The 20,759-nt window shown below is 37.2% G+C and overlaps 1 protein-coding gene across 1 annotated transcript in view; it reads left to right on the plus strand.

The window, feature by feature from the left end:
• Positions 1–18,408: 18,408 nt before the first annotated feature.
• LOC110592076 (calmodulin-1-like) overlaps positions 18,409–20,759 on the plus strand; it is an 85,645-nt gene continuing 83,294 nt past the window's right edge. The window contains exon 1 of the mRNA XM_044913615.1: positions 18,409–18,532. Within this exon, the coding sequence (XP_044769550.1) occupies positions 18,409–18,532 (124 nt within the window). The remainder of the gene's footprint in view (positions 18,533–20,759) is intronic.

The raw sequence follows: 20,759 nt of genomic DNA on the forward strand, positions 1-20,759 counted from the left end.
GATGAGGCAGATGGGCCCACTAAGGTTAGGCTTTTGTAAGAATTCAATTTCAAATTACAAAAAAAAAAAAATACAGAAGAATACAATGAAGCTATATATATTCATAAAACATGCTCGTTATGTCAAGATTTTATAAAATAAATTCACAAAATGAGTTTCTATTTCTTAATTTTATGTACATTTCTTAATGCTGCATAATGCCAATTTGTTCTACATAATATTTTTAAAATTAGCTTGCCCATATAAATGATGCTGTCTTTGTTCTTCTATAATTTTGCTCTCTACATGATACTATTGAGAGAAAACTTTATCCAGTATCTTCCATTGAGTTAATCCTGTAGAGCAAAAATCATGTACCAGTTCTGTGATAAAAGGATCAGTCACTATCAACTGTTTTTGCTTAGGGCTTTCACAGTGTACATGAAATGGTGTGGGTAATTTGATAGGAACTTGTGATTATTATTGGTCATAACTCTATTCCAGTAGATGTGAAAGTGTCACAAAATAAGTGGGTTTCTATATGAACACTGTAAAAGCCATAAGTTGTAGATATTCTCCTATTGAAATAAGCAGTTCAAATATCAAATCATGTGATATACTTTTGGATTATGTAGTGTTGTATTTTTAATTTTTTTATTTATTCATACTATGTCTTAAAGAATATTCCTCTAGTTGCTAGTTGCAACTTGGGTTCTAACTCTTTTTTATAGAAAAAATTACATTCAAGAATAAAGATAACAGGGGCGCCTGGGTGGCTCAGTTGGTTAAGCGACTGCCTTCGGCTCAGGTCATGATCCTGGAGTCCCTGGAACGAGTCCTGCATCGGGCTCCCTGCTCGTCAGGGAGTCTGCTTCTCCCTCTGACCCTCCTCCCTTTCATGCTCTCTGTCTCTTATTCTCTCTCTCTCAAATAAATAAATAAAATCTTAAAAAAAAAAAAGAATAAAGATAACATTAATGTTGTGTTGAGTTTCCCAAAATAACAGATGTTAAAGTATTCTGAAGTGGATTTTGAAACATCTTACTTAGATTAATGATTCTCAGAAAAAAAAATAGCATAAAAAGCTAGAGATTTGGCTATTCATGATGATATCTGCCTCTTCCGAACTAGAATTTCCATATTAAATAATAACAGTTGGCTAAAATCCAAAATACTGATAATACCAATTGCAGGCAAGGATGTAACACAGCAGAAACTCTCATCCATTGCTGGTGAGAATATAAAATGGTGCAGCAAACTTCAGAAGACATTTTCCAGTTTCTTGTAAAACTAAATATAGTCTTACCATTGAATTCAGCAACTACTCTCACAGATGTTTATCCAACTGATTTGAAAACTTATGTCTACATAAAAACCTGCATGTGTATGTTTATTGCAACTTTATTCACTGTTGCTAAAAACTAGAAGCAACCAAAATATCCTTCAATGGGATCCTGAAACAGAAAAAAAGGACACTAGGTAAAAACTAAAGAAATCTGAATAATTTGTGGACTTCAGTTAATAACAATGCATCAGTATTAATTCCTTAATTGTAACAAATCCAAAACATGTTAATCATGGGGACATTGGTGTGCAGTACATGGGAATTCCCTGTTCTTTCTTTGTGATTTTTCTGTAAAGCTAAACCTGTCCTGAATTTAAAAGTTTATTTAAAAAAAATGTTAAGAGCTCCTTGAGATACATGGTAACCTATACGTTTCCTGGCTAAGTATAACATTCAAAATGTTAATAAAGCAAAATATAGATATAAGAAGAAATTAACCGTAGAAGTGCCAGTTTTTTCTAGACCTAGCCACAAGAAGAAAGGCCTGTTAAGTCTAAAAAAGGCTAGCGTGCAACAGAAATGTAGAAGTGATGATAGTCAAACCAGCATGAGTGGGCATTAATTTAATAGGAACTCAATAGAAACACTAGATTTTTCTTAAGTTGTAGAAATGTCACAAATGACATTTTCCAATGCTATTTCAAAGACCCTGTTTATTTCATTTTAAGGGCTAGTGTCTGTCAAAGGTAAATAAAAACCTGTGAGCCCGTAAGGGGATGAAAAAATAGTAAGGTATTTAATATACTTAAGTTCGTGCAGAAGGAAAGACCTATACACGGTTGTATGGTCTTGGATTAAAATGCAAAAAAAAAAAAGCCTCATAAAACAATGAAAATAAATGAACATAATCTCATTCATTCACAGCAAATACCATGTAAATACCTTGAGTAGAACAATTTTTTTGGTGAAGAAAAATATGAGTGGAAACATAATGCATTATATTAGCCTTTAGAAAGATTTTAATCAAGTTGCCGATATGAGATGTTCGTGCTTGAACAACTCAAAAGGAATTAACGTAATAGTCATAGAAAGGGTGTTGAGTCAGGTCACAGTGACTTTTATTTGTAGTTGGTATTGAGTAAAGCAATCCAGGCCAAGATCTACTGTGTCAACAAGTGACCCCCACGTATCAGCAGTGAACACAGTTTATTTCTCACTCCCACTACATGTCATTACAAAATGCGGCAGCTCTGTTCCAAGGCAGATCTCTTCCAGGCTAAAGAAGCTGTCCCTAACAGCAGCATTACTGATCTTGTGGTAAAGAGAAAAGAGGCAGGACAAGTCATTTGCTGACTCAACATTTCTGCTGGGCAGCGGCACACGTCACTTATGCTCAGAAGTGAATGCACATTACTTCACTGGCCAAAGCAAGTACACGCCTCCTCCCAAGCTCCTCAGGAAAGAGATAGAGCAAGGGAAATGACTAGGAGGGAAACAAAAGTTGACAAGCATCAATATAATCCATGATACTTATTAAATGCCTCTAATGTTTATTAATTTTGTGACCACGGAAAACAAGTACTTAATATCTTTAAACCTCAGTCTGCTTACCTATAAAATATGAATTGTAGAGGTAAGAATAAAATGAAATGAATATGCGAAGCATCTATATTAGATAACTGAAATGGTAGCTGTTATTATAAATGCCACCTGAATGTAGAAGTACTCTTAGAGCAATGAGAGTCTTATGCTTCCAATAAGTCTTAGGTAAAAAAAATAATCATCATCATAAAGCACTAAGGAAATTAATATAAAAGGGCTTAACCTTGTATTTCTTTAACTGTTTTATATATCATCAAATGACTTGATAACAAAAATTGTTTTGATATATTGTTTCAGAATAATTTCCTTGTGACTGCCTCATAAAACGTTCTGCAATTTTGAGCTGCCTATTTGCTCCATATGATATCTCTAGTGAAAGTGAGATTCAATCTTTCCAGGATTGGATGTCCAGAACTAAATAAATCATAACAAGACCTGCGTAATTGAAAACAGGAATGTTGGTCTATGGGAGGGCTTACCCCTGTAATAGTGGCCATTGGCATGGCTTCTGCAATGGGTCTGTGCCTGCCAGAAGCCTTTGTGCTGAGTGCGGCTACAGAACCAAGAATCCCACAAAGTCTAATCCAGGTTGCTTTACTGGGAAGCCAAAAAACTATGTGCTTTTTCTATGGTTTGGAATTTATTCCAAGGAAAAATTCAAACCAAAACCAAAATTGGCTAAAATTCTTTGGAAATATGAGTACTTGAGCAACTCAGATATGCTGAACTGTAAATGGCTGCTGACAAAGTGTCTGTCCAACTTTGCTTCATTCAACATGGTAGACATGGAGTAGAAAGTAATTATCTATTGCTTAAATGCACTGTCCTTATCTTTCTTCCTCTTGAAAATTTGAATATGTGGTTTCCATGATTCTGAACTCTTCTAATAGCCTTTTTCACAAGTACAAATTCTTGCTCTTTCACTAATCTCATATTTCGATAGTTTCACTTCTACTTGGATGTTGTGAAATCATTTAGTATTTAGTATTATTTTATGTGATATCTTCTGCCTTTCCATCTAGCTCTTAAGTGCTTGCTAACAGCTACTACAAAGTTTGCTTTTTAATGACCTCGATTATAAATAGCATGTATTAATAAGCATCTGTTTTGTTTATGAACTCTCTCATCTGCCTGCTTATCATTTTTCTTGGTTTTACTGCTCATATCTACAAAATTGTGTTTTTTTCTCAAAGGATATTATGGTCTGAGAGTTGACTCAGAAATATTTGATCAATTTTAATCGAGGAAATAAGACCATTTAAAAATATTTTCAAGTCAGTTGATGTGGGACCTTGCTAATAAAGGCACAATTTAAATTTGTATTTGTCCAGCATAATTCCCTAAAAATGTGTGTTTGAGATATTCCCAGGGTTGAAACCACTGAATTGCTCTCCTTGCATGAAGTCAGAATAAAGTTTAGACACTTTTATTTTTTATTTAATTTAATTAATTTATTTGACAGAGAGAGAGAGAGAGAGCACAAGTAGACAGAGCGGCAGGCAGAGGGAGAGGGAGAAGCAGGCTCTCGCTGAGCAGGGAGCCGGACACGGGGCTCGATCCCAGGACCCCAAGATCATGACCTGAGCCGAAGGCAGCCGCTTAACTGACTGAGCCACCCAGGCGCCCCAAGTTCAGACACTTTTAGCAAAAATGTGGAATTTGGGTAAAAGAAGAAACTTGAGAATTATTAATGGATGGATTACCCAGAATGAAAGATCTGGGGTAAACAATTCCGTACTGGGCTTCGGATCAGAGAAATACAAGAGGATGAATACAGGAGAGGCTACTCAATTTGGGAAGTTTGAGCTGTAACTTAACAGGGATCTCATGAGCATTCAAACCAGGAGAAAAGATAAGTAGTAGCTTTTTTACATGTGGATGAGACTACAGGGGAAAGATCCCACTTCTCCAGAATCCTAGGAAGAAAGTATGGTCCAAGGCTTATGTCAATTCCAAGAATCAGCACCTAGGGAAAGATCTACATTTTGGAAAGTAAGACAGAGAGTCAGATTGACAAGGGAAATATTGCTTCATGTTTTAAGTATGTGCTAAAGTAATTAAGATGTAATAATGTCATAAGATGTGTTTGCTAAGAAAAACACTCTGAGATGGGTATTTGCAGGCAGATGGCTCACTGGGGATTGCTCTTGGTAATGACACCCATGCAGGAGTGAGAGAAGCCTGACCGGGCAGAAGGCCATGTTGAACTGTGAGGCAACATGGCTTCAGCCATCCAGCAGGGAGCTCTGGGGCTAAGTGACCCTTCAGAGAAACTCTGAATTAAGGAAAGTGTGCTGTACCTTCTCACGGATTAGTAATTACATGCAGTGACTTAAGAGAGCGGCGGTTACTTTGGGTGAGGCATCTCCCTTTGGCCAAAAGGAATTCCTGGGGAAGGACTCAGCTATGAGCCATGAGAAAGCAATGGTTCTGGCAATTGGGAACAATAGTGCCTTGGGAACATCCTAATGGAGGGATGTGGGTATTTCAGTTTATCCCATTTGGGAATAGTTCCTCCATGATTTCCTTTCTTTCCTTAGCAGGCTCAGAACTTCCTTTGCCTAATTATGTTGTGACTTTACTCTAGTTTTGGGTCTGGTGGCCCAGGAGATAGATGGGTGTAGATCCCAAGAAGGGATATATGTTGTCTTGCTGGTTTAAGACTCCTGTGGCTTCTAAAAGCAAGTGAAGAGTACAAACCTTTAACAGAGAAGATGGGGACTTTTCTGTAGGTTTGGAGTGTTCAAGGTGACCTGATAACTCAAGTTGGGGAATGCATTTATCCATGTGTCCCATTCTGTGTTTCAGATTCCCCTTTCTTCCCAATCAGAACCCTGACTTCGGATAATGGGCTTCCAGATTTGAGAATCTAACCTTTCCTGGAGCCAGCCTCCCCTTTGCATCCTGAATCTTATTCTCAGTGTTTATTTTTCTTCCCTCCAGAATGAGATGAGTCTCTTCACACTGTGCCAACACATTCTGGCTTTCAGAGTTTGTCTTTATTTGTTGACTAATGACCTTTAGTCCACCATGTTTTTCTTTTGTTTTTTTTTTTTTTCCTAATCTATCCAATGCCCAACCAACAGCCAATTCCATAGTCCTTATAAATATTACATTCTCTAAACCCTTAAATATCTGTGTTGTTGCATCTAACAGTGTATTCCTTTCCACAAGTATCCTTTCCATTTGATCATTCTGATCAATTGCACTGCTGCTGTGTTCAAGGCTATGTCAATATTCTACCCATCAGCAGCTATTGGTCCTGACTGTTAACTTTGCCAGAAGTGATCTTGCTCCAAATTATCACGTTAGAGTTTGCCTTCTAGGACCGTACTCCGTATTAACTATCATAGGTCACTTTCACAAGGAAATAGGCTCTGTGTTGGAAATTTGCAATAACAATATCTACAAAGGGATGACGGAAGTAAGATTAGGCAGAGGTAGAAATTGCAATGCAATGCAGTTGCAACAAAGACCTCAGATAATCCCATAGGGGACTCTGTAGCTGGAATAACTTTTCAGAAATGTCTAAATGAATTTGAGAGAATCTGTACTTCCTATTTAGATTCACCATTGGATATAGCCTTCCCTGAGGGTAAAGTATAATCTTAGGTGAGGTAGTGCCCATGCAGAAAGTGATTCCTAGGCTGTGACTCCTCAGGGGGGACAACACTACCAACATTTGTGAGAATGAATGCCCAAACCCCACAGAGGTATCTGAGAGGCAGGGGCATACCATCCAGCATTAATCTCAAATACTTTATGATGATATGCCTCTCTATGGCTTATTTGTCTAACAAAATTATCTCCCGCAGCAATAAACTTTTAACAATATCCTATTATAATATAATGTTTCCAATCTCCAGCTCTGGTGGGCAGATTTTTAAGAGGGCTCCCAACATTTCCATCCTCTAGTGCACATGCCCTGTATAATCCCCTCTCCTTGATGTGGGCAGGGCCAGTGAATATGATGGGGTATCACTCCCATGATTACATTACTAATCAATTGACTTTGAGTTAATCAGAAGGAAAAGATTATCTTAGGTGGGTCTGACATGGTCAGGTGAGCCCAATAAAAGAAGGCGAAGCATCAGAGAGATACTCTGCTACTGACCAATAAGAAGCAGCAAACTCCCATGCCGTTCGGGGGGGGCTGGGAATGGAAGGCTTCTAGTTGGTAAGAGAGAAACCCAACTGACTGACAGCTAGCAAGAAACTGGGGACATCAATCATACAACCACAAAGTAATGCATTCTCCCACCTGAATAAGATTGGAGGGGACCCTGAGTCTCAGATAAGGTAGAGTTCCAGCTAACAGTCTGACTTCAGCCTTGTAAGACACTAAGCCATGCCTGGACTTCTGACCTACAGAAACTCTGAGATAATAAGTACATGTCGTTTTGAGTCACTAGGTTTGTGGTACTTTCTTATACAACCCCTAATAACTAATAACCAACATTTAAGAAATTCTACAACTCAACTTTGACTTATCTATCCAGTGGTATTTCTCAAGATAAGCCAAAATGAAAACACTGTATCAGTATCTTTCAGCCTCCCTCATTTTTCCCTAAACATGTGGTTCTCATTTCTGCATCTGTATTTGTTCCCATGATGTTGTCCTTTATGTGGAATTCTCTCCTCATTCACTCTGCTTATCTAAATCCTACACATTCGTCAAGACCCAAGGTTTACATCTTCTATACGGCATTTAATCTGTATTTTATCTTTTAAGGTACATATAGGCTCTAATTCATTATATGACAAATACATTCAAGTATCCAAGTAAACGCAGTCTGCCTTCTAAGCCTATTTCAAAATGTGACCAAAGTTTGGAGAAAGGAATATTCTGTGTCCTCCTTTCCCCAACTTACCCTGTTGATCCCAGTTCAACTTTGCCATTTTAAGGACAAGGTGACCACTGAAATGGATGGATTAACTCTTTAAAATGGGGTTCCAAGGAAAAATTGGCTTTGAGGGGCTGGAGGGGCTTTATAAATTATTTATCCTAAAAACTCCATTATACAGACAATGAAAGTGAAGCACGAGGAATTTAAGGGCACAATGTCTCAGAGCTGAATTAGAATAAAGAACTAATATCTCCCAGTTTCCAATTTAGTAAATTTATCATCAGAAAAAAAGCTAGGAGTTTTTAAAAAAAATACTCGATCTGTGCTTTTCTAACTCATAATTATTAACTTGATCTATCATGGATGATGGTATAACATTATATTATAATAGCATATAAGTAATAGGATAGTATCATGAGCAGTGGGCTCTAGGAATCTAAATCCTGAGTTTAAACCCTGTCTCTGCCACTGGTGAATTGTAGGATATAGGGGATTTATGTAAACTCTCTGAGCCTCAATTTTATATGTAATATAGTCATAATAAAACATATTACCTCCTAGGGTCTTCGTCATGATAAACATTGGTTTAATTACTTGTATTTTTATTTTTATTACCTTAAAAAATCAAATAAGTATTGTGGGTTTTTTTCTTAATATTTTTTAAATTTATTTGACAGACACACTGAGAGAGGGAACACAAGCAGGGGCAGAGGGAGAGGGAGAAGCAGGCTTCCCGCTGAACAGGGGGCTCGATCCCAGGACCCTGGGATCATGACCTGAGCCAAAGGCAGATACTTAATCGGCTCAGCCACCCAGGCGCCCCCCCAAATAAGTATTGTTGCACTAAAAATTGTCCTGAAAATATGTTGGAAGTATTGTGCCACATTTTTAGATCTGCTCCTAAGAGACATAAGACAGACTTCAGTCCTTAAGTGGAATAAATAGTAAAACAGCCAGACATTCACAGAATAGGAACAAATTAGAATAACTTATAAACGTGCTGGAGAGAGTGAATGCTAGTTATGCTACAGGTTCCATTCTTATTCATAGTATTTTAGCAGGTGCTTCCCAATTGTCCCTTATAGTGCTTCAGAATTACTTCTGGATTTTACCTTTTCAATCAGGCTTCCATCTTGGTTTATTTTTTATTTATTTATTTATTTTTTATTTTTTTTAAAGATTTTATTTATTTGAGAGAGAGAGAATGAGAGAGAGCACATGAGAGCGGGGAGGGTCAGAGGGAGAAGCAGACTCCCTGCCGAGCAGGGAGCCCGATGTGGGACTCGATCCAGGGACTCCAGGATCATGACCTGAGCCGAAGGCAGTCGCTTAACCAACTGAGCCACCCAGGCGCCCTTGGTTTATTTTTTAAATCAAATTTTGTGAAGTTCAAATAAACAGAACTCGAGAGTCTTTAGTTGTAACCCATTGATCTTTGATGTTCTACCATTGGCAATTCATTTTTTTAAGTAAAATAATTCTGTTCTACAAATAAAAATGCAATTCTCAGCACCTGATTTGAGTGAATTTACTTGATCACTCTCCCAGTGAAAGAAACAATATTAAATGAGATAGAAGGGCGAAAAGATTTGGAGAAAAGATATGACATATGAAGAAGAGAGAAGGGGGTTTGTTGACAAACTCATCTAGTATGATTTTACAAATGTTGAACAGTGATGTATTAGTCACTGCACTGAAGATTTATAAAGTAGTCAAGTGCAGCATATCTAAAAATATTTAACTGAGATATTGGTGTTATTGTAAACACATGGAACAAGATGAGCAGAAATTCTTTGGCTTGACTGTTGATTTGTATATTGTGTCCAACAACTATAGAGGAACAGAGAATTTCTCAATGAAACTTGTAAACATTTTCAATTTTGATTTGGGTAGAAACTATTGATGCACTTTGTACAATTCAATAAAAAAGTGTTCTAGGAAGTTCTGGGTGGTTTAATAGATCAGGCAACCCCAGATCAGCTATGTTTACCTGGTAAAGAATACATGTGACTAGTTTACAAATTTTCCTCAGTTGTTTCTGGGTCTGGTTAAGGAGACAGCCTTCTGGTCCTAACTCCAATATTAATTTGTTGTGACATTTTGGGGAAGTTACTTAACCTCTTCATGCCTTTCTTTTTCCTAAAAGAAGGATGGTAAATCTCTGCTTATTTAGTTGAGAGAGAAGATGATGATGAGTAGTAAGTAGAATAATGGATGCTAATGCACTGAAAGTGTAAAGAACTACAAAATACAAGGAATTGGCTTTAGTTACAAAAAAAAATCAAGAAGATTTTTTTTAAGATTTTATGTATTTACTTGATAGAGAGAGAGAGCACACAAGCAGTGGGAGCGTCAGGCAGAAGGAGAAGCAGACTCTCCTCTGAGCAGGGAGCCCGATGCGGGGCTCGATCCCAGGACTCTGGGATCATGACCTGACCCGAAGGCAGATGCTTAATGACTGAGCCACCCAGGTGCCATCTCAAGAAGATTTAAATAGAATGTTTCATTAATAAACATGGACCTGATCTTTATGAACACTAAATTTTGCTTAGAGTAAAATGAAAATCTGTATGAAAAATTAAAAAGTGTACAAAATAATACAATTGTCATTCATTGGAAGAAGAGAAATGATTTTGCCTTTTTGGTTGGGAGAGATAAAATGTGCTTATTATCAAAACAGTCCTTTAGGTTTTCTATGGTTATCTGGATGAAATAGAGAGTACATTGCTTTCCTTCCAGCCGACTTCACACATTTAATCATTACCAAAACTTGCTGGCCTGATGTGAAACTTGACACTCTCATATCAAAAGATGAGATTTGAGAAGGAAAGAGGAAGAAAAAAAAAAACAGGTCTCTAAATAACTTGTTACATACAATATATTCAACAGCTGGGTTTTCTTATTCTGATAATTTCTCTTTGATCACACAGATCACGATTTGATGATAACATGTGGATCACAATTTGATGGTAATTTTTTACAAGGAGAAATACAGTTTTGTTTTGTTTTTAAATCAGGACAATTTATTTTTTCTCCTCTTTTCTTGCGTGACGTGACCACAGGCTTAACCTGTCACTGAAATTGTGCTGTTTCCACTTCGGCTTATTCCCTGATGTGAAATGATATCATGTTTCCGTAGTTTCTGGATAAACTCAAGCACAAGCTAAACCTCAAGATGTCTTGTGGCTTTGATCTAAGCCTCTGTCTATGGTTTATAAGCCTCAGAAAGTGCTATTGTAAAATATCTGCAAACTGTCTATTTCTTATAAAACTGTTAAGTTTTATTGGAGTGAATCTGGTGATTTTTTGCCTCAGTCTCTGCTTTTCCTGATGCTTGACATGAAAGGAATATAGGTTGCCTAACATATAAATGGAAAAGCCTTTCATTAAGAAATAGATTTTCCCCTTACAACCTCTAGTTTAATTTTTTTTTCCCCTAGAAGTAATGCCCTGTGGGCCTGTAGTTTTTATGATTTTTGTTTGTTCTTCCTATATCTCAACATCACTAACACTTGTTCAAATGGCTTAATAGCCTGATTTTTAAATCTAATTGATCAAAAATTAAACAACAACAACAACAAAATACCCACAGCTTCAAATTTAATCAAGTGACTTATTTTATATTGTCCTTATCTGATATTAAAGTTAAATAGGTCAATGGGGCGCCTGGGTGGCTCAGTCGGTTAAGCATCTTTGGTGTTGGCTCAGGTCATGATCTCAGAGTGGTGAGGTTGAGCCCTGCATTGGGCTCCTCGCTCAGCGTAGAGTCTGCTTGAGATTCGCTGACTCCCTCTCCCTCCACCCCTTCCCCCCAAATAAATAAATAAATAAATCTTAAAAAAAAATAGTTAAGTATGTTGAAACTAATTCCAAAAAGCTGATTTAATCAACTGCGTGTAGCGGACATTCAATTTTCTGAGATTTTCTGTTAAGAAAGAGTTAACTCGAGTGGTCACTCAATACCACTTCCTTTTTATCCCTAGTCAGTTCCTGGTGACATTATGGAGACCACCTCAAATCCCGAGAGACATGGCAAATCTTACCTCTCAGCTCTTTCAGAAAGTTTTCCCTCCTTGTGTGCCCCCCTTCTCATCTCCACCCCAGTCACTCCCTCTGTGATGCTAGTAATACTTAGTAACTAGTTCTCATGTATCATTTATATAGAAATATGTTTGCGTTTTTCCCGTCTTGTCTTCACCCAGCCTAATATTCACACAAACATCTATAGGGCTGTGTACGATTTGGAACAGACCCTACCTTTTATTCTTGTATCTCAGTGATGAAGAAACAGATACATGAAGGGATTTTTGTTAACAATACAGGTAACAGCCCCTTAAGCTTTCAGGAAAAGCTAAACTTGAACAAAAGTTCTAAGCAATTAAAATATTAAGAAGTGTTATGGAAAATATTCCTTGTGACCTATTCATTTTCTCCTCTTCCTTACTGAAAAGACTTTTGTTCAAACAACACGGCCAACTAAAATTATTTCCTCATACTCCTTTGCAACTATTATATGACATTGATGGTCAAATCTATATTATTGCTTGATATAAAGGGAAAGAGTTAGATAATCTTCTTGCCTTTCCCTCTTCTCCATCTTGGGATACAGGTGTGATGTCTAGATGCGCAACAGCTGGTTTGCACCACACAAATTAAAACGACATACTAAGGAAAACAGAGAAAACATATCAGACCCTCTTTTATTACATGGTGTCCCCTCATCCCAATTCTGAGCAATTTACCTCTGAATTTCCTATTATAGAAGGAAAAATAATTAAACAGTAGATTCAACTTTCTGATGCATAGAACCAAACATACTTCTAAATAACAAAAATGTATATAAAAAAAACTATTTAAATTGTAAGATCTTAAAGTGACAGCCCTATAACTTGCATTTCTGTCTCTTCATGTATCATTATTTGAATTTTCCTCCCTGGAAGGAAAAGAATAATTTTTTTTTTTCCCGTTCATAGAGCTCCTGCTAAGCGAGTTTAAGAACACAAATGATAAATTAAGCTTCTTTTTATAAAATAAGTGTAGAGAATAATCGAACTATCCATGTGAAAGAGTTAGCTGCTTACTAAGCAGTTATTCACACTTATATTTTCTGTTGGGTTTACTTTGATGTGGAGCTTCTGAACAAAGCTAACTGAATTTGTCCAGTGAAAAGTCTCACGATTTTTGGAAAACCAATGCTGAGTGGTTGAGATTTAGAGACCAACCAAGAAATCATGTAAAATTTTCCTTTGTATTTGAAATGTAAACATTTTTCTCTTTGATTAAAAAAAAAAATCCCTGTCGGGTACTTGGGTGGCTCAGTCAGTTAAGTGTCAGACTTGATAGCAGCTCAGGTCTTGATCTCAGGGTTGTGAGTTTGAGCCCTGTGTTGCACTCTACGCTGGGCTGGGAGCCTACTTAAGAAAAAAAAAAATCCTGTAATTGCTGAACAGTTAAACACTTTAAGGAAGTAAATGAATTTATAGGAAGAAAAGTTAGCTACTTTGCACAAAATTTTGCAATTTTATAAATTATATTTCTTTTTTTAACAAGGGTTTACGGTTTCTTAGATAAAATTAGAATGGATTTTGGATTAAAATGGATTCATATTGTCATGGATGTATTTATTCCCCAGGTGTTCCTTTTCTTCAGAGAAACTAGAAATACTTTGTCTATAACCATACATTAATTTTCCAGGATAGCCCCAATTTCAGTAATACTTAGAGGTCATGTACCCTGATTTCTTTTTTTAATCATTATATTCTTTGTTCCAAAACTCTCCCTGTGGACTGTTGTTATTTTGAAATAAAATATAAGGTCTCTCAGATCTCACTCAATAAAACAAATAATTTTGAAGTGTTACTCTTCTATATTCTAAATTTTACTTTGAGGCTGCATGTGAATTTGTCTCTGAGTCTGGAAGCTTTGCTCTCCTCTCCACAGAATTTATCGCCTTGCTCAAACCTTCTATATCCTCAGCCGCAATCTCTGTCTGGCTCTCAGTGCCTTCTAGACCATAGTGCCAAGCCAACCTCTCACTCAGGTCTCCTCCTACACTCCTACGCAAGAGAAGGCTGGACCTTTAGGAGAATAAATTGGATTATTTGTAATGGTTCATTATTGAGGTGACTCTGAGTCCATAATTTTCATGAAGTCCCTTAGTGACATAGCTCTTAAGACCTATTAAGGATTTGGTTAAAAAAAAAGTGAGTATCCTTTGGGATTTATGTGATCAGGACAGAGATCTGGTTTCATTGCCAGATTATGGAGCTAAGGTTCATGGAGAGTGAGACACATCTCCAAGTTATACCCGTGTGGTGGAAATATCACAAATCACCTCCATCTGATTGGTCTTCAGCTTATTTAGTTCAGTCCTCCAAACCTAACCTCAATGCACCATCATACTAGTTATACAGTTGATGCATAAGGATGTCATGGGGCTTTGTGGGATTATCTGTATTGAGTCTAAACAAAGTTTTTTGGCACAGACAGATGTTACTTCTGCTAAGCCCTTGATTGGGAGTTAGGGATTCATTAGTGAAGGTGAGATTATCACCTCTGATACCCTCCAGAGTCATGTAGCTGTGTGTTCCTTGCTGGAGTGGAGGCTAGACAGTCAGTAAAAGGAGACTCAAGCTCAGTGAAGACCAAATATTACAATAATGTCCCTTGAAGGAATCCTTTACCTGGTCCCACGTTTGACATTTTGTTTTGGCTGCAGTTTCTATACCTTCTTACATACCATGACTGGTGTTGAGTACATAGGCTTCTCTTTCCTCCTTTTCAGATTCCTGTTGACATACCTTTCCCCATCTTCTTTGTCCCTCCAATGCCTACACCCACTTCAAACAAGACATATATATAATCTTGTCATGTTCTTTGTAGTAGAACTTAAAGTCCCAGCTACAGAGACAGAGTCATTTACAAAAAAACACCCTCCAGTTCCCCGAGGACACAAAGGATCTTAGTCATACAAACTTCTCAGTCTATGCAAACTAATTGTAATCCAAATCCTGATTTGATAGGTAGATGGATAGATACATTGATACATCGATACATGTGCACATGTATCTATATATATAATAAATTACCATGTTATAAATGTAAAATGGGTGCCCATTTTTGTTTTGCCTCATTTAAGCTGTGTAATCTGTACTGTCTCTTAAGAACCATAACAAAAAAGGTAAGGGAGGGTGGGGTTATTTATCTTAGGGGCATCCACTCTGGACACTTGAAATTCCAGTGCTAAGAAGCCTGAAAATGTTCTTGATCTGGGAAATCCCCCAGCTCTAACCTACTATTGCAGGATAAGCCAGGAGCCTGGGGAAACATGAGAAAGGAGGATGAATGCTGCAGAGGCATGCAATGTTTCTTTTGTGGTTGGCATCGTAGAACAATAGGAACAAGACACAGACTACACAAGCAATGGTGAAGACACCCCAAAGCCCCAAATTTGGGACATTACCCGTCATCTGACTTTATGAAATTCAGGATTTAAATGTCTCTCATTCCCCGTTTCCACAGTGGAATCCTTGTAATTGGACCCCATGATCTTGCAGTCATTCCCCTTCTGTTTACAGATCAGTTATTCCATCCCTGGCCTCAGAGGTGTGAACAAGTCTGCAACGGAGAACACTGTGAGTGGTTCAAAGTCATTGCTGGCCAACGTTTCCATCAAGTGTGAGGTGCCCTCAGCCAAAGGCAGAGTAATGGAAGAGAGGGCCTCCGAGGAGGTCCAGTCTGAGGAACCAAGAATTCATTATCTGGAGCAACTGCTGGTTAAAGCACCAGGCACAGGATCGGAAAGGGACGCCCGGGAGGTGGGGTCACTGGGCACAGGATCGGGAAGGGACGCCCGGGAGGTGGGGTCACTGGGCACAGGATCGGGAAGGGACGCCCGGGAGGTGGGGGTCCTTGAATGATGCCTGTTGATACCGCTCTCCACAGCTTGTGACATCTGGGTATAGGAAAGCAGGGTGTGGATGAAAACTGTTAAAGAAAATACAGGGTGCTCTTTTTCTTTTGAATGTTTTAGATATTTTCCTTGAGAATGCTGCACTGGGGAAGCCAACCAGGCCAGAAGGATAAAATGTACTGTTTCTTTGTTCATCGTGTCTCATGAGGTACAACCCTCTTGACATCTCGCACAGGCTCTGGCCTAGAAGGCCTTGCTCTGATCAGAGGGATTTGCTCTAAGTTAAAAGTGGTGGAGAGGGGTGAGGGTTGAGCTCAGTGGGTTGATATTCTTTTCACTGTCCTTTGTGTAACTCCTGGCCAGGAAAGCCCCTGGAGGAAGGGCAGGGATCTGAAGGAAAGAGGTTTTGCAGAGAACCAAATGCACTGCTATTCTTTCTGGCTTTCCGTGGACATTATGGCCGTCAGCCAAACTCCTGGAGGCTCCGAAAGAGACATGTTCCCATAAAGCTCTGTTTCTCCTGAATCTGACTCAAAAGAAGAAGAGAAAGGGGAAAAGAAAGAAAAAAGAAAAAGAAAAGAAAGAAAGTCTGATGTTCAGACCGTGAAAACTTTTTCTCGGCCTGGAAGTGAGGAGAGTGAAGAAGGGTACAAGTCAGCAGACATTCCATTCCTGAATCTGAGAATGTCTTTAGAATTCTGTTGAGAGCAAGCACAGATGGATCTTAATGGTCTCATACTTTAGCAGTCTGATGTTGACATAAAGGCAGCCAATTCTGATAGTTTTACAGATGGCCCTTGGCCAAGATTCCGACTCAAACTCCCTAGGCTCTGTTCTAGACCTGGCAGACTGGGCAAGGGACTGCAGAAGGAGAAGACAGGCAGGAAGCTCTAGGCTCCCAGGCCTCAGTTTTGCTGTAGGACTTTGAGGGAGACCAGCGTGAGTCCTTCGTAATGGTGTCTTCCATTATATTTAATTTCCATTATGATGTTTCAGTATATAGAATGCTGGGTAAAAGTTTTAATTTATAATGATGGCAAATACATTGGTAAAAAGTATATAATTCAGGGGTGAATAAGTGGCACTTTAAAAACTCTAATTATGAATCCACACACCAGCAGGAGTTAACAGAAAGGAGCTTTAAATAATTCTATTTTAATCTGCCTTCGAGAGTTGATTCTTTTTTTCATAAGGGATGGTAGAAATCCATTTGGCTGGGCTAGAAATAACAGACAGGCAGCTCAGCCCTTGTATGAACAGAAAGAAGAATCTAGTGGGTGATACCCTAGGCTAAGAATTTTGCTTGGTCTTACGCAAAGCCACATACAGATGATTCTGCCCTAACTCTGATTAGAAGATTAGCAAAATCCTGTCCCTGAAAAAGTGCTGAAAATTCCTCAGAGAGCTTTTCATTCAAGGCACTTTCTGGAATGTCTAACTCTCAGAACTCACTGAGTTTATAGAGCAGATTATACGACTGTTTTTGCTTGCTTGCAAATAAATGTATGTATGGAAGAATTTGGTCTAAGGTTGCTTTCATTATATCTTATCATTTGTCATTTACAAGGCCAGGACAGGGGTATAAATGGAGGCCCACATACCATAAGTTTAAATATTTAAAGTTATAAATCAAGTTGACAAACTTTTAAGTAAATTATTTTCTATACTTCTACCTTGACAACACTGAAACATTATTGATTGATTGATACAGGCCCAGAGGAATAATTTAATTAATTAACTAATTTGCCCCTTGAATATATCTGTTGTTTGAATTCATAATACCTGACTTAATTTAGACATCTGAGAGTGTATATAAATATTACAGTCCTAACCAAAATTTCTTACAGAAGGTTTTCAGTAACTAAGTATAATATGCTTTTAGAAAATGGGATAATGTAATGCCTATTATTTTGGAGGATTATTTTTAATGAAATTACACACATTTAGATAATTTATTTAGAGATTAAATAGGCAATGTAACTAATAAGTAGCAATGAATTTTAATGTAAGTAATTTAATGTACATTTGTATCTTATATGTACATAGCAAAAAGGTGTTTTACATTAAGTTGAAATTTCTAGACATGTAATACTTTTTTGTGTTTATTTCACAATTGTTTAAATTTGCTAATTTAATTTTGCTTAAAACATGTTTGGGATAATTTTCAAATTGATACAAAAATTCTTTCTAATATTTTTAAAAAACAAAGTTCAGTTTTAAATCAAGCATCTTAGTTTATTATTGTCTTCTCTGAAACATTCATGTCATTGGAACTTATTTCCTGTAATGTAAGCCTTTTTCATTCCAGGAGATAACCATGCAAGTGGCAAATGCAAATGCAAAAAAGTAAAATCATCAGGAATAAACTTAATAATTATCTTGGTTAGCCCAATAACACTCATTCTGAATGTTGAACCTCAAAAACTGTAGGAGAATAAATGCGTATTGTTTTAAGTCACTAAATTTTTTATAGTCACAATAGGAAATTAATACAAGAATTAGAGGGAAAAAAGGGTGAATTCCTCTATAACCTGGATGTAGAAAAGGGTTTTTTAGGTATGAGTCACATGTTAGGCAAAGAATGGCCTCCAAGAATATCCACCCTTAATTCCTGAAATTTTTGAATATGTTACCTCACATGGCAAAAGGGAATTTGCAGATGTGATTAGGGAGAGGACTTTGAGGTGGAGAGATTTTCCTGGATTATCTGGGTAAGCTCAACATAATCACATAAATTCTTAAAAGCAGAGAACCTTTCCCAGTTAGATCAGACAGAGATAATAATGGAAGAAGAAAGTGTGACAGGAATTTTACCTGACATTCTGGCTATGCAGATGGAGGAAGAGACCATTACCAAGGAATATGAACAACCTGTAGAAGCTGGGAATGGAATAGAGCCTCCAGAAAGTAATGCTGTCCTGTTGATCCCTTGATTTTACTCATAGATAAGAGTATCTATGTCTGATCCCTGACATACAGAACCGTAAGGTAGTAAATTTGTATTACGGTAATTTGTTACAGCAGCAATAGAAAACATATACAATTCATAATCCAGATGAAATGAAAGATTAATACATTTGACTACATAAGAATTTTTAAAAATAAGCTTGCCTCACATAACTACCAAATTCAATAAACATATAAAAAACTGGAAGAAAATATTTTAATATATATCAGACATAAAGGGTCAAGATCCTTTATATGTAATGAATCCTTACAAGCTGAGGAAAATACAAAAGCCCAGTTATAAAAGTGAGCAAGAGACATAAACCAAGAAGATAACAAGACAAAATCCTAGTTATCAAAGTAGGCAAAAAGTTCACAAAAAAGATATAATAAAGGCCCTTAAATATTACAAGGGAAAGGCAAATTAAAACTACACTGAGAGAAAAGTTTCTGTTTCCAGGAAGTTAAAATAGACATGTTTTACCAAATTTGTCTCATTAAATACAAGTAGACACTCTGGATATTATATGTAAAACAAATATATGACTCAGAGAGGTTGAAAGAAGAAGGTTGTCCAGACCCAAAGAAGGACACAGTGGTGAATTCCTTTGGTTTTCTTTTCAACTAATGTATCACAGACTCAGAGCTGAAGAGGCTGGTATCCCAGAAAGCCAAATGCATCCCTCTCTCTTACAGCCTAGGAGGTATCAGTGGAGGCCTCATTGGAACCCAGAGTTCCCACCCTTGCTAAACAGTAAGGAGAATATCTGTATCAAGAGTCAACAGAACTGGAGTGGAGAAGCTAGACTTCTACTCTCACATGCAGTAAGAAGACAGCACCATCCTTTCTCCTGCTGGACAATGTCAGAAGCTAGCTAGAACAAAAGGTCTAGAGTCTCAGAACATAATACCCAAACTTTCCAGCTTTCAAAAAAAATCACTTGTCATACTAAGAGCCAGGAAGATCTTAACCTAAAGAAAAAGACAACTGAGACAACAGAGATAGTAAAATTATCTGACAAACATTCTAAAAAAGCCATCATAAGAATGCTTCAGTGAACTATAACAAACACACTTGAAATAAACAAAAATTAGAAAGTTTCAGCACACCAATATAACTTTTACAGAACTCTCTCTCTAGCAAAAGCAGAAAACACATTCTTTTCTAGTGCCACAGATTTTCCAACATACACCATATCCATGGCCATCCTCAACAAATTTAAAAGAATTAATATTGTGCAAATTGTTCACCAACTACAATGAAATCAAACCAGAAAACAATAATAGATGGATAAGAGAAAAAATTCCAAACACTTGGAAACCAAATAACACATTTCTAAATAATCTTTTTGCTAGAGAAAAATCTAAGAACATTGAGAAATAATAAAATATGTTGAAAATACCATACATCAAAATTTGTGAGACAGCAGAGCACCAACTATATATGTTAAAAAAGAAGAAAAGTCTCAAATCAGTAATTTCAGTCCCCACCTCAAGAACCCAGAAAATAGCAAAATGAACCCAATGCAGGCAGAAAGAAGAAAATGATAAAGATAAGAAAAATAAAATTAAAAAACCATATACATCAGAAAAGAATAAATAAAGCTGACCATATTTGCATATGACCTGGTGGTCTTAGTAGAAAATATGAAGGAATGCATAAAAATATACCTACAGTGTGTAAGTTTAGCATATTCACAAGATATAAGGTAAACTTGGGGCACCTGGGTGGCTCAGTTGTTAAGTGTCTGCCTTCGGCTCAGGTCATGATCCCAGGGTCCTGGGATCGAGCCCCACATCGGGCTCCCTGCTCAGCGGGGAGCCTACTTCTCCCTCTCCCACTCCACCTGCTTGTGTTCCCTCTCTCACTGTGTATCTCTCTGTCAAATAAATAAATAAAGTCTTTAAAAAAAAAGATGTAAGGTAAACTTGCAAAAATCAATGGTATTTCTATGTGCTATTAGTTAACAAGTGGACATCCAAATTAAAATTCCAATACTATTTGCAATTGCCCAAAAAATGAAATACTAAGGTGTAACTCTAACAAAACATACATGTCATATATACTGAAAGCTAGAAGACTCTGATGAAAGAAAACAAAGAAAATCTAAATGAATGGAGAAACATACTTTATTTATTGATTGGAAGACTCAGCATAGTAAAGATATCAGTCCTCCCAAAAATGATA

The sequence above is a fragment of the Neomonachus schauinslandi genome, chromosome 3 (assembly GCF_002201575.2).
Source record: "Neomonachus schauinslandi chromosome 3, ASM220157v2, whole genome shotgun sequence".
Classification (NCBI taxonomy): Eukaryota; Metazoa; Chordata; class Mammalia; order Carnivora; family Phocidae; genus Neomonachus; species Neomonachus schauinslandi.